Source organism: Poecilia mexicana, unplaced genomic scaffold (assembly GCF_051168715.1).
Source record: "Poecilia mexicana isolate PSO_F unplaced genomic scaffold, ASM5116871v1 scaffold_16, whole genome shotgun sequence".
Taxonomy (NCBI): domain Eukaryota; kingdom Metazoa; phylum Chordata; class Actinopteri; order Cyprinodontiformes; family Poeciliidae; genus Poecilia; species Poecilia mexicana.
The window spans coordinates 489,259-513,661 of record NW_028263385.1 but is presented as its reverse complement, the minus strand read 5'-3'; the positions used below and the strand labels follow the sequence as shown (position 1 = coordinate 513,661).

The 24,403-nt window shown below is 39.3% G+C and overlaps 1 protein-coding gene across 1 annotated transcript in view; it reads right to left on the bottom strand.

Annotated features, from left to right (window-relative positions):
* Positions 1-24,403, bottom strand: part of syngap1b (synaptic Ras GTPase activating protein 1b) — a 123,713-nt gene that overhangs the window by 27,082 nt on the left and 72,228 nt on the right. Inside the window, exons 6-16 of the mRNA XM_088013934.1 lie at positions 17,946-18,067; positions 10,858-11,011; positions 10,508-10,606; positions 6,995-7,234; positions 5,672-6,007; positions 5,447-5,591; positions 3,111-3,255; positions 2,735-2,971; positions 1,688-1,889; positions 741-943; positions 173-371 (exon numbers count right to left, since the gene is read on the bottom strand). Coding sequence (XP_087870060.1) covers positions 173-371; positions 741-943; positions 1,688-1,889; positions 2,735-2,971; positions 3,111-3,255; positions 5,447-5,591; positions 5,672-6,007; positions 6,995-7,234; positions 10,508-10,606; positions 10,858-11,011; positions 17,946-18,067 — 2,082 coding nt within the window. The remainder of the gene's footprint in view (positions 1-172; positions 372-740; positions 944-1,687; positions 1,890-2,734; positions 2,972-3,110; positions 3,256-5,446; positions 5,592-5,671; positions 6,008-6,994; positions 7,235-10,507; positions 10,607-10,857; positions 11,012-17,945; positions 18,068-24,403) is intronic.

Here is a 24,403-nt window from a genome sequence, read left to right as displayed (position 1 = left end):
ATGGTGAATCAGTGGGAAAAAAGCAAATGTCATGATAAACTAGAGCCTCAGTAACACGATGGCAGACTCTGTCGAGTATGACTAACATGCATGTCATACTAACCTCACTAACCAGAGAGAGAAACTAGCGGATGGGATGATGATTCCCCTGGTTCAGCGTGACCGGACTCACCTTAGCGTCTGGTTCCGTGATGTCCGAGCTGCTCGTGCAGTAGGCCGGGCTGGAGCGGGCCAGGGGCGGCCGCGAAACGTAGAACATGTCTTTGGAGGCTCGATGAGGGTGATCGCGGTCCTGAAAGCTCAGCTGGGCGCGGGATGGCATGACCCCTCCGGTGGAAGTAGGGGAAGGCAAACGAGTGATGTCTATGGAGCTGGACAACAAGAGGCAGCAAAGCCAAATTTGTATTTAATAGTGTACAGGAAATATTCATTCAACACCTGGAAAAAATATGGAATCAGTTGGCTGTCACCAAATGGACTTTAGACTGATGGAGAAAATGGCCACTTCCTGTAGAGTTACTGGTTCTGATCTGAACCTTTATCAGCAGCCAAGGTCCAATTTACTGCAAAAACTTTCCATAAAGCCTGTATGAATAAGTAACATAATGTAACATCAAAGCATAAACATTATGCTCCTTTATTTACTGTTTGAAGATCGATGAAGTCACTTATCCTCCTGAAAGTGACTGGAACAATTAGGACATTTTAAAGTGTAGCTTTTCTTCTGTTAATGTTCCTACCTGTTCAAGTCCCTCATCATGAGATTCTGGAACTCTGACGAGATTCCTCGGTTAAAGCTTGGTCGAGACAGCAGCCTGTCCGACTGTCTGTCCTGCACCCGGTCCGCCTGGTGGCTCGGCTGCCTCTGGAGGTGAGGGTTACGCAACGCCATGCTGATGTCATTCAGGAGGCGGGGCAAAGGGCCCAGCTTGATGATGGCATCCTGTGGTCAGAAGTTGAAGAAGCTTTTCTGAAAAGCTGCGGCTCATTAATTTATAAAGAAATCAACAAAGTGGTATGGAGAAACAAACATTTTCTTTGTACTTTTATATGTTGTAGTGTTGAAAAAATACAAAAGATGAAACAAACCACTTCAGGTTGAAAGTAATGATGTGGGACGGAAATCCATTTATCCATGTTTTGTGGCAAAACTGGGAAGTTTACCAAGTTAATACAGGACCAGTATCGCCAATACCAATAGTTGAATAATTTGGTGATTCAGTTTCAGCTAGTTGATTATGGTTTTGGTAAGACACCGGACAAAAACATTAGGCAAATAAAAGTCTTTTTATTAACTAACCACAACAAAAAACAATGTAGGAGTATAGAAATAACATAAATCCCCAATTAACTTCTACTGCAAACAACTGTTTATTAAAAGGAGTGAGTCTGTGTCACCTGCATATAAACTAAACAGGATTCATATTTTTCCTTCAATAGTTAATATTCAATCATATATGTCAGGTTTGATGTATTTCATTTTACATAAATGTATATTTTTGAGTTCCAGGAAGGTTTTTTTAGCTGCCTGAATAGATTATAATAAAAGTCCAGACTGTATTTGAAAGACAGCAGACGCTTTGAGCGCAAATACTTCAAAGGAATACAATCCTGCTCTGAAAACGTAAGAGCTTGATGTTTGAGATATAAACTTCAGTTTACATTGGTAGAACTGATCTGGTTTCACCTTGCTGAGCTGAGCCATAACCTCCCACAGGAGGCTGTGCAGGATGGACAGCTCCCTGCCCAGATCGATGTATCCCTCAAAGCCGCCTGCGTTGCTGACGCTGTCCAGGTTGGAGATCTCGTACAGGAACTGCTGCATGGAGCCCCACTCCATCTCTAAAAACTCATTCATGAAACACATGTACTCCTCCTTACTGCCAAACCTGCAGGAGGAGCAGAAACAGAAGCCAGAGAAGAAGGAGGAGTGAAATCAAACAAGATTTAATGAATAAATGATGTAAAACTGGATTTTAGCTTCTTTTTCTTTGTCTCATAATTTCTTGGATGTAATCTTCTGAATTCTTCTGGCATGTCATATGAGAATTCAAATATGAGTTTATACTCAATGTTAGGTGAAATAATTTAACTTAATTAAAAGAAGGCTAACTTTGGAGACCACAGCAAAGAATAATTATACAAAATAAATTTAGTTTGTTTAATTCTAAGTCAGGACTCCCCTTGCTTGTCGCAGTAAGCAGTTAATCGCATGATAAATTAAAATGAGCTCAATAATTTCCATTCTGATGATGAATATTATTTGAAAGGCAATTTTGTTTACAAATACTTCATAATCCATTTTTTATGGCTTTGCTTGTGTGTGGTTTTTATTTCCGTTTTATTTATTGGTTTTGGTTGCTGTGTTTTATTTTGGATAATTAAAATTTCCTCCAGTTGCAGTGTGTTCTTTGCAAAAGTTTATTGATCTTTGAGAGGGTGAACTTTGATTCAGTTTATTACGTGAAAATGTTCTCCAAAATGACAATATTAATGTTTATCGCAATAATTACTGGGACAATTTATTATAGCAAAACTTATTATCATGACAAGCCTAGTCCAAACTCAGGGTTGTGAGTTTCAAGGCCAAACATCAGCTATAAAAACATAATTCCCTAATTATTCATTATAATAAATGTATAGGTGTGTACCTATTACATATCAGGTCATATCTATGACAAGATTTAGGTAATTACAAGTTCACATTTTCTTTAGAAACTGAAGTAGTACTGACTTGGAGAAGTTTGCGAGGTTTTGCACTACTTTAGCGATAAGAGTGAGCGTGCGTGACGTCTGCTCGTCGGGATACTCCTGGGTGAGATTGAAAAGTGACGGGGACATGATGGCGGGACACAGGAAGCGCAGGAAGAGCGATCCGCTGATGAGGCGGTCAGCGATGTCTTCCCGACCCCTCTCGGCACAACGCACTCGCCAGGACGCAAAAACCTCCTTTAGCTCACGGGGGAAAACACTGTGAGGACACAACGTGCATCTCAGAATTAGACAGCAACATCATGCAGCTTCCTCGGCTCGCGAGGAGAAAGTAAATCTGCAGGCCCATCAACCTTTATAAATAACTTTGTTTATTTCTGCAGTAATTAGGAGCTTACCAATGGGAATTAACGATTTTGCAGAGAGCCAGTTCGCAGCACATTCGAAGATTGGCTTGGTGGTCTGGTAGCACAGAGGGTGGTATTCTCATAGGGTCCACTTCGCAATTTTCCTCTGACTCATACAAGGCCCTTATGAACTCCCCTGCAGATGACATTTAATTTGTAACAAGTCCAGAGTTATTATTTTAAATAACAGCATCAACCAGTGTTCAAGTGTTACAGAAAATAAATCAGAAATTAAACATTTCTGCAACCCAACCCTTTGGAAAAGTAAAATGCTTGTTTTTCTTTTCTGTTTCAAGAAGTATTGATCAATCATTTTAACTTTAACGCTGAATAGCAAATACTCTTTAATGCTGAAAATAAAAGCATCACCAACCAGCTAAGAACTGTAAAAATGTTAGTGTCACGTTTATGACTGACACTAAACAGACACAGTTCACCATTAGGCACAAAGTCAGCCTGATTTAGATCTTACATCTGGGTTTGGCTAACATGTGTATTAAGCTGTATAGTAACCATGTGGATGTAAATGAGGTGTTTTACTCAATGTTCCCCAACGCGTCAGCTGTTCCTGGTTTGTTACCCGTCGGGTTGAGTGTGTGTGGTTTTCCAGTTTATCCATGGGTTAAATGCCGAGGTCACAGTTCTTTGCATAAACCACGCTTGGGGAAAATCTACTTATTATGTATCACATGATTCAACTGAGGCAGAAATGATGCCTGCCCATGAATCAGATTTACTCATCAAATCAGTTTATGCTCCTGATGTTTGGGAGAGATGAACAGATTTGTGGTTTAGCAGGAGAAATGGAGTCTTGACTGAAGTTCAGTCTGGAAGACTCTAGTCGCACCTGCCTCATCCATCAGCGCCCGCCTCTCTGCAACCTGGACCTATCGGCGCGGACCAAGCCTCGCTCCAGCCAATCATCGTTTGGGCTTCAGTTGAAAAGGACCTTCACCCATAGCCTCCTCTGCTCACCAGCTGCGATCAACCCACCTCCACCCCATCTCCACCTTCGGCTCCCGGCTCTCAGGCCTCCTCTTCCTCCGACCGCCGCCACCAGTACGGCCCCGGGGGTCTACATTCCTATGCTGCATCAGGAATGTTCATCGAGCTCATCGAAGTCCAGCTCGATGTCCCCGGCCGGGGCCTGAACGCCAAAGGACTTTTTATTTTCATGTTCATTTTGTCATTAAACTCTTTTAATCGCCTTCTTTCTCCGTTTGAGTCTCTCCAGATTGAATTGTGCTCATGCTGCCAGAGCTTTCTCTAAACAGCTTAACTTTAAAAATTAGAAAACGATCACAGAATAATTCAGGAAGACAGAAGACGCATTATGGTTGTTCAGAGGGCAGAAGGCCTGAACTTTGCTGCTGTCAGGGATGATCTGGCATCAAAAACAACAATAATACTTGGATTTTCCACCTCAGTTCTTTTAGATTTATTTGCTCTTCTTCTGTTGTTTTATTAGTCATTTCCCATGATTCTGGGAAATTTAAGCTGCTTTCACACAGCAAGCGAATGTGACCCAAATCTGCTTTTTTTTTTTCTACCCATGTACGACATTTTTACGGCACTCTACTTCTTCTGCGCCCAATATTTCTTTTGCACATGCGGGTTGCTTTGGAGATGTAAACCGTTCACTTCACTCAAAAGGCTAATTAGTAATATGAAAGACCATGCAAAAAAAATTTAAAAATAAAAAGAAAATCTGATTTCAGCACAAAATTTGGAAGACCTGCTTTTTGAAGGTAGCCTAAATTTTTCTATCTTCTCAAACCTGCTTCATGTTATTAAACAACATCAAACGTGTTAGGCAAATAGTGAAGGTTTCTGGTTATCAGAACTAAAAATGAAATGAGAAACCTCTCAAAAAATCTTTGACTTTATTTTGAAATTTTGGGTTTCATATATTTAGGAATTATTTTTGACTTTTGCTGATTTTATTTTTTGTTTTTCTTATTACTGAATGTTTCCTCTTTACACAAAGAAACTTATTGTTCGTCAAGTCTAATAGCAAACATTTTTTTAATCTTAGGTAGGTAAAAAGTAAGTTTTGTTTGCAATGCCCAAAATAAGAATAAAATTCGGATAAACCTGAATGATTTGAAAGAAAGAAAAAAAGTAATTTCATACTATTCTATTCAGATTGAAAATTATTCATTTTCCCTCGGTAATACTGACAGATATTTCCTGTGGTTTTTATTTTTATGGCTATAAAAATTAAACCAAGAAACAAGTTTTAGCTGATCTGATCTGAGCAAAGAGCATTGAAAGATTATTTTTCAGTTATGATTTGGAAAATGAAAGATACGGCTGAGTCGACTCACCGATAGCATCCTTGAGGTACTTATGTCCGATCAGTTTGAGGTACTCTTCTATGGCTTTGGTGGCCAGAGTGTTCTCTCTGAATATAAGGTGTTCTCGGTCGATAAATCTGTCTACCTCACACATGGCCATGTCAGACAGGAAGTCCTGCAGACACAGGAGGACTGCAGTCAACCGTTGCTCCTCAATCTGATTCTGAGCTTTCTGCAAACAGCGGTGGCCCTTACCTTCGCCTTTCCTGTGCTTTGCAGGATATGCACCAAAGCACAGGCCACTTCCTCTTTACTCTTCACGCTCAGCACGGGCTCCAGCACGGCGCACAGGGTGCGGTAGTTGTTGGTGACGTACTCGGCGAACTCCTTGTACAGCTCCATGGGCAGGATGTTCATGGTTTGGAAGCGGGATTTGAGGCGAAGCGAGGCGTTGATAATTTTCCCTCCTCCGACGCCGGCTCCCTTTGTGAGAACACTGGGCTGGATGACTGGGTACCATTGCTCCACAAACTGCCGCCCGGTGATGCTCGAGATGGGGATGCTGACCAATCCTAAGTATGTGCTCTTTTCCTTCAAGATACACAGAAAAGATACTCATAAGCATGTAAACTGTATCCGTAGAGATGAAGGGAAAAAATAAACACCAAACTGGAAAATAATTGTGATTGTAACTTATAACTATAAAATCTAACTCAGGATATTTGCAAACTCACAAAACTGACTGGGATTTTTACTTTTGCATTTTGCTGTCTGGTGTTTAATAGTAGTTCTGTTTGTGATGGAGTTTGTGAAGTTACACAGTAAATAAATAACAGCAATAATTTAGGTTATTTAACCCAATTTATAATCATTTATAAATATTTAGTTCACAAATTAAATACTTAGCTTCAAACTAAATATTAAACATTGAAAGTAAATACTTAATATTTAGTTTCCCAATAAAAATTTAGATTGAAGCTAAATATTCAGCCAGCAAGCCAAACATTTAGCTCCTAATGGGTTAAATCGGTTTGCTGATTTAAACTACATATTTAGTTTGAAGATAAATACTTATTTTGCAAGGCGATTATTTAGTCTAGCTTGCTGTCTACATATTTAGTATAAATATTTGAAGATAAATATCTAGCTTCAAAATATTTTCAAGACAAATATTTAGCTAGCAAATCAAATATTTAGTTCAGGAACTAAATATATGATAAGCAAGCTTAGCTTCAGACTAAGTATTTAGTTTGGAACTAATTTTTTTCATTGAAGCTAAATATTTAGCTAACATTTTAGTTTAACGGAACATTTGCTTTGAATTTAAACATTTAGTTTGCTAACTTAATTTAGAGCTTGCAAACTAAATATTTAGTTTGGAGCAAAATATTTAGTGTAAAGCTAAACATCTAACTTATTTATCCTGCTAAATAAATATTTTATGTGTATTTAAATTATTATTATCATTACCTTTATTAAAAACACATAAATCTACTATAATTTTTCTTTGTAAAATTAGTAAAAATATTTAGTTTGCAAACTAAATTGTCCTCCACCCTGCTAGGATCGGTGGGTCACCTTCCGTCTCTTCTTGTCCGTCTCCTTGTACAGATGAAGGCGAAGGTTGCGGACGGCCGGCAGGTTATTGAACTCAAAGTGCTCTCCCCAGAAGACGGTGTCGGTGCGGGGCTTGCTGGTGGTGCGGGCGTACAGCATGTCGTCCAGGCACAGCTCGCAGTAGTAGCGCTTCTTAGCCGGGAGCTCGCGGGCTTCAATTATCCACAGTTTCAGCACATTGTCCACCCTCCGGCTGTTGTCCTGCATGAAGATGAAACCAGCTCAAATACAGTTTACAGCACTTAAAACCAGGCTTTTAAAAAATCTTTGCAGAGAGACGACACAATGTCGGGAGAAAGATACGAAAATGCAACAAAACACGTCAAGGACAGAGAAGAGGAGACGGAGAGGGTGAATAATGGGCAGCAGCAGGTCATCCTGCAGAGGAGAGAAATGACGGATTTGTCTTGAAGTTGAAAAGCAGCTTTAAATTCATCGCACAGAGGCATTAAACTGCATGGTAGACACACAAAAGACAAATGATGAAAAATAAACAAATAAAAATCCTGCATTTCATCTGTGCAACAAAGACACAAACAATGGTAATTATGCTTCTGTGGTGAGTTCTTATCATAATCACAAAGCGAATTTTATATTTGACAACTCCTGCTGCAGGAGAGAGGGGCCTGCTGGTTGCTGAATGGCTGTCGTTAGCCTCATACTATTCAGCATCTCATTTTAAACCCGACACATGCCATGATCTTCACAACCAACGGGTTTTATCCTCTTTTATCTCTGGTGTCAAACGAGAGGCATCATTATTTCCAAACCCATGACTTTGAATGTTTTTGGGCATCTGGTGTCTCAGTTTGCCAGAGCAGTGAAACCAGTATGGGAGCGGGTTCTCAGCCTTGAAATGCTCACATGGCTTCCGTCTTTCTCTTATATCTCAGATGTGACTACTAAAACATGGCTGCTTAAAAGAAAAAAGGACTTCCAAAGTGAATCAAAGTCAGGTGTGTTCAAAACAATGATGGCAATCCTTCGCTCTCCTGGTACGTCTGGCCTGAGATACGAGTCCTAATGTTCAGGCGTAGGAGGGGAGAGATTTATCTGTGAAAACATCCGTTAGGGATCCTCAGAGCGCCGTGACTCAGCCAGGACCCCTGCGGCACGAGCATCTGGACAGAGAGCATCCAGCTCGCGTGATGTTTCATCTCAGACGGCTTTAATTTGTCTCCAGTCCCTGGATGCTATGAAAGCCGCATGTCTCACGTGTCTGCTCACTTTTAATAACCGACAAGAGGAAGCACAGGACGATTTCGCACAACTATCAGATCCGCAGGGAAATTATTGATTACTTGGTGCTGAGATTAGTTCAATTAAAGATGTGAGGATGAAAATATGATCTCACTGCACGGGGACCATTTCACGTCAGTGCTGCAAAAATATGCAGTTTGTGTTCAGAACAATGACAAAGTATTTTGCTTTGATTTGATGTTTGATCCAGTTTAGCAGCTGCTGAGGTGCACACTTTGGAGATTTCAGGATTAGATCTAACACCTCCTGATTAAGGGGGATAAAGTAAAAATCACAATTGTTCTTCAGAGTCTGAAGTCGCATCAGAGTATTTAAATAACTGTCAAACTGAAAGGAAATATCAGGGTCCCTTATTCTCAGAAAACAAAAACACTCAGTAATATTGTTTAATCCACCAAATCAGCTTGCATCAAACTGATTTATTTCCTCAGCAGAAAACACGGCTTATGTTCTACAGAATTGTAAAAAGGTTTTAAACTCTAATTCCATGGAAAAAACAACAACAAGAAAACATTTTGTTTCAAAGACTTTGCTGTAATCTCTTGAAAGTGGTCATGATCAAGTTTTGCTACATGCTTTTCAGGTTTTCTTTGGACTTTGGCTGCTTTCTCCCTCACCACCTGCAGACAAACTACTGAAAAAAGTCCTTGCATCAGATGCATCACCCTACTGTCAGTTTTCAGCTGATATTTCTCTGGAGGTCACCTTGCTGGAGCTAAAATCTGGTTTTCTCTCCGTTAGACTGCGTTATCTGAGGTTTTTCACAAATTCAATGCAAGAAATTGAAACAACTTGACTTTTGTGACAGACTGCTGACAATAATATCCCTAAAGATTCAGATGAATCAGTTTCTTTCATAAAATGTTAAAAGATTAGATATTTGACTCTGGAGCAGCAGGTGGTTTTATGTTCCCAAATCCTGCTGAGATTCAGAATTAAATTTGCCCCAGCTGGTCCAGACCGACCACACCTGGCAATAAAAATCCATCCTGAAGAATCCCAGCGACCAGCTCCATATGAGGAGAAACACAGAGCAGCATGTCAGCTGAGCAACAATCAGGACACAACAAGTCTGCTGATGTTTCTGCTGAGATTCATCTGAGTCGCATTTTTAACAAAACCCAGAACCAAAGCACAAAATCACATCGTTTAGAAGCACAAAAAACCTCCAAAAACAAACAAAAAACAACTAATAGTGCACTTATTGGCTGCTTAATGCATAAAACACAAACAATTCAATTTAAAATATTACAATGAAAATAAACTACATACTACAGAGGAAATCACTCACCTATACTCTACCCTGTCATCCTCAGATCAGTAAAATCCTGATTTATGAGAGAACTGGATTTTTCCTTTCTATCGGACTCCAACAAAAATGTTTTTCACTATTTTTAGCAGAGAAAAATCCTAATGTCAGAGTTCTACAAATGGCTGTTTAATCATTTTATATGAGTGCGTCCGCTTAGGGGCAATAATTCCTTGATAATGATGAAAAATATCAGTTTTTAATCAATACCAATTAGTTAGATTATTTCACTACAAGACAGTTTTCCCAGTGAAATAATCAGCAAGGAATTGCTGACTTAAAAAGCTCCCAAATCTTGCTGAAAAGTTACTTGTAAGTTAGTTTTGTCTTATTTCAAGTGTACTGAGATACTAGATCAAAATGACTGGGTAATATTTTCCCAAGTAAGATTTTTGCAGTGCTGTGCAATCAACTTTTTAAGTCCTCAAGAAGCTAGCACCACTTAACCAGGTGAAGATCCCCGTCAGGAAAGCTTTCGACTGCGCCGGTTCATTCATGAGGCCCACAGAGCCGTGAGAAACTCCTGGAGTCAGTCATGTTGGCTTGTTTTCGCTCCTCTCTGCTGCTCAGTATCAGCGAGCATCAGCTTTCACAGACATGCTGAGCTGGTGCACATCGACCTGCTGCGCACAATTTACCCAAATCACATTACCCGATTAGTGGTTTTTCAAAAACAGCAACCGGGACCCTCCGCCCTGAAACATTACCCCCGTGAGGCTTTAACACTTTGCTTGCAGACGCCACTAAATTGCTCGACACAGACACACACAGACATGGGGATGGAGTTCACACAGAGAAATGAAGCGGTGCGCTCTTATTGGAAAACAAACAACAACAGGAGACGGGGAGGAGAGAGAGAGACAAACAGACACAGGGATCATCCGCATCCCTTTCTCTCCCCTCACCTTGTTGGGCTTGACAGCTCTCTGCAGGTTCTCGATCCATTTGTCTCTCTCTGCGGCTGAGCGACACGCAAAGCACTTGGTTCCTGAAGCCGTTGTCACCTGAGGTTATAGCCAATGGTACCACAGCCATCAGTCACTATGGAGACAGCAACTAAGGCGCCAAAACAATGTCTCAACCTCGACTTTTATCAGTTTCCACTAATAAAAAGTGATGGAAAACTTTACAAAACCAATGCAAATTTTATAACCTTGATCATCAGACTCTTGTTTTGTTTTTTGTCAGATTCTGTTTCCCAGCACTAAAAGTGGGAGTGTGCCATTGCTCGACCATCGTGCAGCTCAGCTCTCACCTCAAAACAGTACTCCTGTCCCAGGATGCTGGAGTGGACGGGTTTGATGATGGCGTCCTCGTCCAGTGTGAGGTCCAGCGCCTCGGCAGCGCTGCTGGGAGACAGCAGGGACTCATGGGAGTGGGACTCTTTGAAGCTCTGCATCAAACGGGTCCTGGGAGACAGATAGTCAGTCAGATGTGGGAGCGGAGCGGGAAGAAGGGGAGGAGGTCATTTCATCACGGTTCGGCCCTTCATGTCAGCATCTATATGCTAATTCTAACATTAAAAACACATTTCATTCTTTTTATCTTACTGCTATTGAATCAAAGAACCACAGAACCAGTTGATAGATGGAAACCAGCTCATAATTTTCCAAATAATCCATTAGGACTGGAGGTAGCACATGCAGATATTCCTTTTAAACCAAATACAACATTTACATACTTCTGCATTTCAAACTGGATGGGATGTGAATGAGGGTGATAATGTAACAGCTCTTCAGATTCTAACATGCTTTCATGTTATTTTTCATTCATATTAAATTCAATTCAGCAACACTTATTAATACTAAAGTCGCAGAAGTTCCCTTTATCTTGGAAATAAAATATATATAAATTAAATTTTATTTGACTATCAATGCAATGTAGCATAGGATAAGTGCAGACGAAACTAGAATCATGTTTAATTTAAACCAGTTTGAATAATTTATGTATTATAATCTTAAACTGCATTAAGAGATTGAGATAATATATATATATATATATATATATATATATATATATATATATATATATATATATATATATATATATATATATATATATACTGCGCAGAACCCTGAAGCTCCCAGGCCTCTGGTAGAGGACCCGAGCTCAGAGGATGAAAGAGACCACCCACGGAGGGTGAGAGGGGAATTTTTTATATAAATAAGCCAAACACAATAAATTATTTGCCTTGAGATGACAAGATAGAAAATAAACTTAATTGACTTGAATTTTTTATTTAGTATCTACACTATAAGAGTTTTTTTTTTTATGGAGAGAAATGTAAATCTAATTTAATAATAAACAGGCCTCAAAGGATTCTTAATCAGACTTTAAAATGCATTTTTAAAGAAAAGTTCTTCAGTGGTATCCCATTTCTATTCTTTCTAATCATTTTTTTTAGCTCCGGTTTGGATGAAATCGTCTCCTGAAGTCAAAACTTTGACGTGCAAAGTGTGACGTTTCTGGCAATGAAATGCAACATGGCTGTTTTGTGTTTAAAAAACAATAATAATATGACAACAATATGATATAACAGCTTGTAAAACAGCTTGTATAATCAACTTTATCAGAAACACCTTAGTAGTTGTTTCATTCTCTCACATTTCTAAAGAAATTTGATTTGCAAACATTTGTTTCTGCTCAGATCATTTTCCTTCCACCACATTTCAACCAGGTTGGGTCTTTTTCAGCCTTTCTATTGTACATGTCCTGTTTGGGATTCCTGTTTGGTCTCACATTTATAGTTCTTTCAGATGCAAGTTTGAAATATGTAAGTAGTTCTGCCACATTCGTTTTAGAGAGAAAATGGAAACAGGCTACACCTCCTCAGTCTTTTGTCTTTAACTTTATAATTTTACATGCTAACTGAGCCATGTGGAGTCTGCATGAAGCTTTTGGTTATTTTGTTTGCTGGGATATTCCTAAGAATCAATAAAAATGTTTTGCACATATGAATAATCATTCTTCTAGTACAACCAAGAACTTCAAATAGTTTGAAAATGACTCACTCTACTAGGTTTTAGAGCAGCAAAACACCAGAGCTCCTGCTTTTACTGCAGTGCTCACACTAATGATGATCATTTGATTTAATTAGCTGCGCATCCGTGTTGTTTTCCTTAATTCCAAAAAAGGATGGATTCATTTCTTTGAAAAATGAATGCATAACAGAAAAATTTAAATCCTCTCTTCATAATTCAAAATAAAACATTGAATCATAATGAAAAAAGAACTCCAGAAGTTATGAAAATGGACTTGTGCCATAAATATTGTGTCATATGACTGAGAACAACTTTTTACCACTCGTACATTTGCTGCTTTGCTTGCACAGCTGCTTTAAGATAATGCATAGATCATCACCAAAATGGGGTTTATGAAGTGAAAATCTGCTTTACCAGGCAGGCTGTCCAGAAAGAAACAAGGTCCAGTGATTAGCTTTACTAGCTAAATTCAAAGAACATCCTGCAGAAAATACACTCTCATGCTGTTACTTGATGTTATGCCATAACTTTCTCGTAGATATTTTTATTTTTCTTCTACAGTTTTTTTATGCTCTAGAGAGAATGTACATTAAAATGATTTCTAAAAGAAAATCAGTCCTCTGACATATTTATGCAAACATTCCACAGTAACAAACACTCACCACTGCTCATCCTGCTCACCTTTACTATGGGGCACACATGCACACACAGAAGCAGCTGATAGTCATATATCCATTACGACAGATAAATGATGACACGATAAATCTAACCAGAGAGTGAGGAGCGCTGGTCAGGAACAAGGAAACCCCCAGAGAAGAAGAAAAAAGAACAAGAATGGAGATGAAGAAAACCTAAATCCTCGGCTCTGCGCTCACTTTTCCCACGATTGCCTGTGCCTAAACCCAATCATAACGTTCATCACCGGAGCACTGATCGCACAGGGAACCAGGGAGAGAGAGAGGCTCATGGAGAGAGGGAGAGATAAAAATAGACCTAAAAGAATGAGTCAGATTGAAGGGAGGACAGAGAGAGCAGAGAAAGACTGGAGGAAGTCATGACAAAATATGAGAGAGGATGGGGGGGTTGAGGGTAAAGACGACCTCTCAGTGGAAATTAAGTTCATTATGTAAACACTGGATTCTTCAGAGAGGAAGATATGAGAGTATGGAGAGTCTGAAAGGAAGAAGAGTGAAGAGGAGGATGCGTGCAGACTGGGGAGCATGAAGGGATTGGGGAGACAGCAGGAGAGCTGGAGGAAAAATGGAGGACTGAGCCAGTTCTCAGCAGAAACACTTCAAAACAGAGAATATGTCTTCAAATACCTGCAAAACGTCAGATGAGGTGGAGCAAAACTCAGGAAGAAGACAACACAACACAACAAATACCGACTCAAATATTCTGCAAGTTTAGTTTCATGAATTAAGGACATGTAACTTTTGTCTGAGTGTCTGAAGTGTTGGCCAAATGCCAAACGAAATTTGCTAATGTGGATAAGATTGAGGGATAAGATTGACTTCACACAGCAAATTCAGAAGTGTCAGATTTCCAGTGCAAGTGTTGTATGTTAAAAATACAGTCTTAATTCAACAACATGAGTGTTTCTCTAACACTCACTAAAGAGTTCCAATCCAGCTCAGTGTTGATTTCTAAATTAACTCAGTCTGGTGTTAATTTAGAAATCAACACCAGACAGTTCCTCCCACAATTGTAACATATTTGTGACATCACATCAGGGAAGGAGCAGGTCCCTGCCCTGGACCTACAGGGGGCCCACATGGGAGGCAGAACATGCCTTCAGGGATCAAAGCTTTCTTTATAACATCTGATGAGAAACTTAAAGGAGAGCCTCCTGGCTCCTGTCAAAAATTATGTACAATACCCCAGTAGGTTATATAGTAGGGTGCCCCATTATTGACTCATGGTTGCTAAAAACCTTACCAGACTGACTGATTGTAGGGACATAGTGAGTGTAAAATATTGAATAAAATGTTGGCCCACATGACTGGTTTATTTTCACTCTTATATTTAACTTTATGACACACAAAACTACAAATGAATTGTCCTTATTGTATCCACGTGCATTCTGGGTAAAGCTTGTCACCAACGTCATCATCAGTCACTTGGCAACAAATGGCAGACTAGCTAATGTGTCATCTAATGTCTTTTAAAATGAATTTGGGGATTATTGATGGCCAATAGTTTCTGGGGGGGAAAAGGTTTTAATTGCTCTAGTGACTTTTATTTAAATTGACAAAAAAAGTGGGTAATGAGAGAAGGGGAAGACCGGGAAGCAAACCCACGACAGCCGCATTGAAAACTAGAGCCTTCATATGTGGGTTGTGCTTAACCCCTGTGCCACCACAGCACACCTGGTTTACCCTTATGAAGTACTGCTGTGAAGTGTAGAGGAAAGTACATACATTTTATCAATTCATAAACAGTGTTTGGGTCCTGCAAGTTGTCAAATAATTATTCACTAAAGTATATTCAGAAAATATGTGAATAGGGGCCAAGCAAACAGTTTCCTACAGTCTTCATCAACGCAGACAGGGCGTCAACATTTTGGATTAAACTGGCCGAATGTACAAGAAGTTGCTGCTGGGAATATTGCCGCTGACAGAAAACTATCACAAAGAAAACTTCAGAACAAAAAGTGGGTCAAAGTTCAGAACTTTCCAGATATTAACCCCTCTGAGAATCAGTGGACAGACCTCAAAAAGCAAAATGAATAAATAAAAAAACAACTTCAAAAAGTCTTCACAAAAGTCACTGTTTTGGACCTCAGGGCCAAGAATGTAACCCAAAACAAAAAAACGCAAATCCTCCCCGGATAATTCAGAATAAAACATTGAATTATAATGAAGAAAGTCCAGAAGTGGTGAAAATGGATTTTTGAAATAAACATTATGGCAAGAAGCTCATTTTACCAAGAATATGTCCGTTTTGTCCCCTCAGTGGCCTTCTGGGGGAATAAATCAAGCTGAAAAGTGTCTTGGCAGATCCTGGTCTCACAGCTGGAGCTCTCAGATGAGTTCACTTCTGGCCTCAAGTTTGACTCCAAATGTAAAATTATCATCTGGCGTTCGATTGAATTACAGAACTTACAGACTTTGAGTTTTTAAAAAAAAATTTATCTGGCTGCTTCTCATCTGAATGTAAATGGTTTACGGAGAAAAAAAAATCTAAAATCAAATAAAAACCAAAAAAAAAAAAACAACCTTATTTCTCTGTAGTCATTGGGAGGCATCTAGTCCAGCAGATTTAAATTCATGTTCCCTGAGCTGCTGAGGAATCTTTGCTCTGCTGTTCGTCTGTCCAGGATCCAGAGGAGGTGTAATTAAGCAAATCTCCCACTAACTCATTTCCTTCTGTACAGCCAGGATTATGGCTGACTGCTGGTTACCATGGAGAGAGTTCCTTCATCGCGCTGACTGAGAAACAGTGACGATTTCAGCTGAAAGTGATACTGAAGTGAGAGTGGAAAGTGAATTTATTTTCTCATTGAAGATGCAACCAGACTCATCTGCTCTCTCATACCAGAAGACGACACTTCAGTGATTATTGGCTCATTCAGACCTCTCTCTCTCTCTCTCTCTCTCTATATATATATATATATATATATAAAAATTCCCTTCTCACCCTCCGCGGGTGGTCTCTTTCATCCTCTGAGCTCCGGTCCTCTACCAGAGGCCTGGGAGCTTCAGGTTCTCCTCCAGTATCTTGGCTGTGCCTAGAACTGCACATTTCTGGACTGAGATGTCTGATGTTGTTCCTGGGATCTGTTTGAGCCACTGCTCCAGTTTGGGGGTGACTGCCCCGAGGGCCCCGATGACCACAGGCACCACTGTGGTCTTCACCTTCCAGGCCTTCTCCAGTTCCTCTCTGAGGCCCTGGTATTTCTCCAGTTTCTCGTGCTCCTTTTTCCTGATGTTGTGGTCACTTGGTATTGCTACATCCACCACAACGGCTTTCCTCTGCTCTTTATCCACCACCACAATGTCCGGTTGGTTCGCCATTACCATCTTGTCTGTCTGGATCTGGAAGTCCCACAGGATCTTAGCTCGGTCATTCTCCACCACCTTTGGGGGTGTTCCCCACTTTGACCTCGGGGCTTCCAGTCCATATTCTGCACAGATGTTTCTGTGCAGAGAATATATATATATATATATATATATATATATATATATATATATATATATATATATATATATATATATATATATATATATTGCAGCCCTCATACTAATTTTGTGCGGCTCCTGACTTCAACTAAGAATGGTGGAAAGCACAGGTAATCCATGCAGATGGACTTTTTTTTATTCAAAACCAATTTTTTTACACAAACTTGGCTAAATGCAGCAAACAAAGTTCCACCTTGATCCTGTTCTTGTAGCTGAAAATAGATCATTTTCTTTCCCAGTTGAGCACAGAAGATTTTACAAACTGGAATCAATGTTTGTCTCAAATAAGGCAAACATGCAAAACTTTTTTGAAGTTTTGAATCGACAATAATGTATACATCTTTGCCCTTTAAAGAGACAAAAGGACTACTTTGTTGTTGTCAAGCAGGTAGAAAAATTCACAATGTAAGTTTTGGTGATTTAAATATTTTTAATTTCTTTTCTCTTTTTACCTCCAAATATTTTTGGCAGGATAATTTTGGACCAAATGACAAAATGTTTGGACATGACTGAGTTAGGAGTATTTCAACTTCAATCACTTTAGTGGACAAGTTCTATATTTTTTTAATTTCATTTTAATTTAATTATGCAAGCGTGTTTTAAACAAAGATTAAAGAAGAACAGAAAAGCTTTCTGGCCCAAAACTGGACCATGAACAGGGTTAAAACACATTCCAGCAAATCCAGGACACAATATCTGAAAATAATAAATGGCCCAGTCAAAGTCCACATCCAGTCTGATTGAAATGCTGTGGTAGGACCGTAGTAGTTGGCCAATATTCCACCACAATGACGCTGAAAAAGATTTCTGGGGTGTGCTTAGTTTTTCACACAGCTTCCATTTTGGCTTCATCTTTGTTTAACAACTAAAAACCCTGAAAGTTTCTGTTACTTTTAGAGCCTGGTAGTAAAAGTCTTGAAAAAAGGGATACAGTTTCTTACTCTGAATGCAAACTCATCTCAGGACCAAATCTGCTGAACTGATGTGACTCCAAGCAAGAGATAAAAGTTTTACCCGGATGTTTTTTGTCTGAAACAAATGTTACTATTTTAAGCATCTTCAAAAGACTGGAGCAGGTAAAAACAAAATGTCATGCATGGGTATGACTGTGTACAGCAGTGGTCAAACACATCCAGAACATCCACACACCTGCGCGTCATCTCTCTCGCTCTCTCACTGACCTGTCTTGGTCGGCACTGCGGAAGCGGGGGAGGATCATTTGGCGGAAACTGCTCGTTCGGTCCAGTTTCGGCTGACTCTTAGCCCTCTTGATGGAGCCCTTCAACCTCTTACTGAGGAAACTCTGGAGTGTGGCGGAGGAGGAGGATGATGATGATGCGACGGGGACAAACAGATGGAGAGGGAGAGGGAGGGCGAGCGGGGTGGCGCGAACATGTCGGAACAGATGAGTGATGGAGAGGTGAGGAGTGGGACGCAGCGGTCAGGTGGGGTTTGGTTTAAACGTCGGATGAGCGCAGGGTCAAAGTGGTTTGTGTCAGACGTTGTGCACAATCAAATGCAGACAAATGAAAAAATGGGACACATGAGGAGGGAAAGCACACAGTCAGTTTATTAATAAAAGAAATCACACTGCTGCACATGTCCAGTTGGTAAAAAGGCCTGCAGTGCCACCAGAGATCCTGTAGTGGGCAGCAGTGGACCATGAAGATTTCTGTTGGGACAGTTTGTCCTGCATGGGCTTTCTTACAGGTTAAACCACATGTAAGAAAAACAAACTGCAACATATTTTCTTAAAAGCAGACCTACATTCAAAGTATTGACTCAGAAAGGCTCAGTACAAATACAAGGCACAGATTTAAGATTTTTCTTTTGTAAAAAAAAAAAACAACAACAACATCCGTCTGCTTCATAAAATACCAATAAAAAACAATGAAGGTTGTAGTTGTAATGTGACAGAAAGTAAAAAAACATTCAAGCAGATTTAGCACTTTTGCAAGCCACTGTGTATTGTTATGCAAACTTCTTATACAAAGTCTAACATCACATGTCTTCAGTTCATTTTTAGAAAAGTTCCATGTTATTGCACAATCAAGATTAGGAGCAGCACCATCACATTCGTATTTCACTGATACAACGGATGAAAAAATCAGAACTGTGTTAATGCAGCGTCTAAAAGTTTCCCATCATGCCTTCTAATTTATATTCTACCACACATTCCACCTATTATGTGCTCTTTGTTGCTTAGAGGCCCTTCAGTGGCTTCAGTGATGTTACTTAAGTTAAGAATACTTTGATCCACTTGAGATGCAACAAGGGTTCTTAAAATATTCTCTGTTCTAACGAACAAGGACAAACGTTTTCTCCTAAAGAAGGTATAGACAATTATTTTTTCCCAACAGGCTACATAATTGGTGTTGGGAGTCATATCATTGGCTAAATTCAATTTTGATACCAAACCACTAACTAAAACGTAATGAAACTTCAAATGTCTCAAAGGTCTGGTCATTTTAATTAAAGTTCCAGTTTCTGAGATCAAAATCAAATCTTATAGCAAATTTTCTTTGCCATTAGAAAATTCAAGTTTTCAAATAATTTAAGAATCCAGACCTAAACTTGGCAGGAAATCAGTCAGCTCACATGAAGACAATATTTTACAAGATGTGCCTCAAAAAAACTGGATGATTTGGGCAACTTGTGGTAAAGTGGGTGAAAACTGATTGGTTGACAGATCTCCACCAAAAAAGGCTAAAACAGAATCAAAGGTGTGCTTTTAAAAATTGCTAAAGCGAAACAACCTTTGTATTTTTTAAATTTCTTTCTGAAAAGGAATGAAACCTGCAATAAAAACTAGCATTGACCCTGATTATAACGGTTTGTTGGCTGGCGCACATTAACCTCAAGAAAAAGGATGAAGAAGAGAAAAGAAAAATGCTGCGTGAAGACTGGACATTTTTATTGCCTTAAATTAGCCTTAATTATTTAATAAGTGCATCAAACATATATTATCCTGATTTATCAAAGAACACTCCCTTATTTTTAATGCACAGAAAGATCATTTCTATACCTATCACATAACGACATTATTCAGTGGGAGAATGACTGCAGGGAAATGACACCTTGTCATCTGGTGTGAGTCAAGCGGCTTTGAAGCCTGTCTTAAGGATATGACTAAAGGCTTGGCTCCATCTGCTGGTTCCAAGCTAATAGTCTGCATGACTAACTCCGATTCGATTTGCTCCTCCATCTGACAGGTTGAGTGTCAAAAGGTAGAAGAAAGAGGCTGAAAACCAAAACAAATTGCAGTAACAAGAGGAGAATCAAAGTTGCAGTGGTCATTTCTACCAGCGTTGGGTTTCTGACAGGTTTCCTGGACTAAAAATACCCTAAAAGTCCCTTTCTTATCATTACGTCACATTTATGTCATCTCTAACATATAATGTTTCTAGTCATCTTATTTGCCTCGAAGTTGTGAGGCTTTTAGGATGTTATACCCTTACTTTGTTAAGATGCATTAATCCTGCTGCTCTTCTCTAGTTTGACCTATTTTTACTGTTTTGTCCTCATTTCCCCTCATCTTCAGAGCAGGGATGTCATGTGTTAAAAAAAGAGACAATGGCTGCATTACCAGCAAAAGTTTTCTAAAGAAAGACCCTTTGGGTGGCAATACCACCGCTGACATGATTGGCTGCCCCAATCAGCAAAACTGATAATACAGGCACTTGTGGCTATTTTTAGTTAGATATACAGTAAATCCTCTCTACCCAGGGGTTGGGAGGAGGCAGTAATGGTTCCTCTGTGTGCAGCAGCACACTGTGGGGATTTCCTTCTAGCATTTTATTTCAGTCTGTGTGCTGAAGATTTACAGTCATGGGAAATAGAAAGTGCGCCTTCCTTCAGTGGTGTTTTATGTATAAGCACAAAATGAATGATCTGGTCTTTATCAGGTTTTAAAACTGTTTAGGCCCAACCTCGAGTGTGAAATGGAAAAGCAGAGTGAAAATTGTTGTGATTCATCCAGATGGAACTTTGTAAAATGGAGCTTTAGCAGAGGTTCAAGCTGGAAGACTCCGCCCCCTCCGTTCACCCATTGACGTCATGCTCATCCCCGTCCTCAGCCTGGACCTCACCCTGCATGTTCAATCAGCAATCAGGCTCTTCATAAGAGGATCCACACCCAAACCGTCAGACGCTTCCCAGCTGCGTTCAACCCACCACCTCCCCATCTCCACCCTCATCCTTCGGTTCTCCAGGATGGAACCCTTCCTGACCACCACCACCAGTGTCGGGCCCCGGGGGAGAGCATCCCTAATCAGTTATCGGGATGTTCATCGAGTTCACATCAAATCTCAGCTCAAATCAGCTGCCGGGGCCCGAGCGCCAAAGAACTGTTATTCATTGCTGTCATTAAATCTTTTAATTGTTTCTTGTTCTCGTCTGAGTCTGTCCAGATTGAACCTACAGTAAATCTTCATGCGACACGTTTTTTCCCCTTCAACTCTTCCAAATCAGCTATAGTTGTTATGATTTTTTTCTAATTATGCAAACATTAATTAAGGTCTGTAAAGTCTAAGATGGACATTTTTAATTTCTCTGAACTGTGCATAATCTGACCTAGCTGTTTTAAAAGTTTTCCACTGAATACGTTTTTTTTTTTTTCAGAATACTTTACTTTGGATTTTTTAGTAACAACATCACAATTATTAACTGACAGGACAAAATTGGTTCACAATATCAAGCAAAATTCAAGCAATGAGACATATCTAAAGTAAAATACATTTAAAATAATATAACAAAGTCAAGAAGGACTGGATGAGGGAGGGCAAAGTAGGGGAGGAGAGAAATCAATAAGAATTAAATAATAATGTTTATGAATCAGAAATAGGGTCCACTGAATAAGCTTTTACATAATAGTCGTGTTTCCATCCAATTATCATGCAAATTTGAAGCAAAAATTTGAAATGTCGCAAAAACAAAAAGAAAAAAAAAGTGAATTAGACGTTTATCCATGTACTTTTTTGGAGCGAATCAACCGGGCTACGCAAAGCGTAAAGTTAGGCTGCACTTTTCCACACAGCTTCTCCAGTTTGTCTTCCTCTTTGTTAAATAGCTAGAGAAAAATTTGGGTCAAATAAAGCAGGTAATTTCCAAGTTAAACCAGCAGAAACCAGCAGAAAAAGGTGCACTTTGTATTTACCACAGCAGTTCAGAACATGTTCATCATTCCCCTGCTGCTCTTCGGGCTAAATTACCCAATTCACAGAACCTAAAACATTTATATAACAAACACTCATCTGAACCAGTGTGAAATAATGACAAACACTCCGAACTCTGCAGCCAAATTGAGGCTCTGCATTTCATTTAATGGATTATCCGGCTTCAGCGGTTTTCAAGTGCATCCAAAGCCTTTTCAGTTCTGCCACAATGAATGAGCAGCAATTAGACGCTTCTAATCGGAAACAAACAAGTTATCCTATTCTGAGATATAAACAGTGTACAAAACAGCAGGATGGATGACAGAGAGAGGACATGAGCGACACGGAGGGCTCGTAAAAACTTAAACCGCTCCTGTAAGCACCTTCATGTGTGATGCCTGCTGCTATGAATAAAACACTAAACAGATTATTTCCGTCCACAGACACATCGCTTCCTGCTCCACCTTCACTGAGCTTCCATCTCAGTTTGAAGGATAAATAAGAAGTCGTGTTTCAATACTTCCCTTCGCTGACATTTAAAGAACCGGTCTATGTTCTGACTTTTACTACGACTCGCATTTACATCAAATCAGCATTTAAAAGCCCGGCTGCCGTTCTGCGAACTGCAACACGATTTCCACAGAGTTCCAGGCATTCAACATATCCCTACAAACCTGTTTCAGATAAAACTTTAATTACACACTCCTGATAAATTGGACTAAATTGTGCATTTCATTAAATTCCAATATGCTGTATTATTATCTAACATCACATTGTTAATTAACTTTATTGATCATGTTTTAAAAAACAATCACAGACATTGTTTAATAAAACTGAAATTCCCTTGAAAGATTATTATTGGTTTATTAATATGGAGCAGAGAGACAGAAACAGTGACAGCTTTATGCTTATTATTTAAAACAGTTTTGCTTCTTGTCTTTGCTCTGGTGTGTTTTTTGCTCGTCACGCCACTGAATTATTTTTGTGAAGTTTTAAAATTATATTTCCCACCTGAAGACCAATAACAAACATTGGTGGTGAAATCGTGACCCGTTTTTGAAGCAGCGGTCAGGAGAGCTGCATTAAAAGCAGTCAAGCTGCTTTCAATCTTGTTCATTTCAGCGTTTATCATAAAATCTAATGTTTTTAGTGCAGGAAAATGTTGTGTTTTGCCATTTTAATTATTTAAGGTTTTAAATGAAAGTTTACAGCGGGAGCTGAACCGTTTTTCTAACTCTGACAGATGGTGACCTATTTTTGTCTCACACTTTGGAGTTGATCGCAGGTTGCTGACATTTTTTTCACCTGCTTTTTGAGAACTGATCACAGGTTCTCAGGGGTTTTTATATTGCCTTATGACAAAATGCTCCTTCAAGCTGTAAAGTCCAAAGATCATCACCAAATTGTTCCTGGATTGATGAAAGATGTTAAACTTAGGTAAAGGTTTGATCCAACTCCTTATTCACAGCAGTGTTGTTGGGCAGATATGGTAGAAATCAAACTTTCTCTTCTGCTTAAATGGCTTTCCAAAATGGAAGGAGGAGTCAGTCAGGAATTTCAGTCCGTTTATTGTGGTTTTTGTCTTGAAAAAATCAAAAGGTCTAGAAGTCTTTACTTTATGTTCTGTGCTAGTGGCAACACAATCCTGAGTTACATTCCTCAGAAAGAGTCGTTTCTGAAGTTTCCTGGAGTTTTCTGGATGACACATTCTGACGTCTCGCCTTGTGCTTCTCAATAGTCCAGGAAATTGTTTTTCTACAGTTTCTGAGGCTTTTCTGACAATGGCTGCATTCATTTTTTACACATAACCTTTGCTAAAATAAAAATAACATTTCAAGGTTCTCTGCCTCTCAAGATTGATGGAGTAATTTTTGCTGGATTTGTTCACAGGCTTACCTGACTGGCGTTTCCAAATGTATATTTTTCCAGGGTAATGCGACTGTTAAAGTGCTAATTATTATAAACTCTGTATAATATTCAATTTGATCTAAAAACACTTTATCAGTCCAAAGGAAAATTAAATGTTGGAACTCAAAATGTTGGGTCTATGGGCAGGAAGGACCTCCTGTAGCAGATCGACAGCATATTGCTGCAAATAAACTAGTTTGCATTTGATTACTCTACAAAATAAAAATAAAACACATTTTTCCACTGCCCAGGCTTTAGGATTTGACTGTACAGTCAGATGTAACACTCATGATCTGTTGACATTTGTAGTGCAAAGCCCTGCTTGTTTAAAACTAAACATGGTTTGATGCTTTTCACACACTCATCTGAACTGCAAAGACTTTGTGACTCAGACTAAATATGTTTTAGTTGGTCTTGAAGACATTTTCACCCAGGTTTGGTCATGATAAATCAAATAAAAATTAAAGTCCTGTGTGACGTAGTTTGAGCCTAAAGCTCAAAATTCTCTCCAATGGGAGAAATGCAAAAACTATGCAGCAAAAAAATGAGAAGTAGCAGATTTCTAATATTAGACGCTC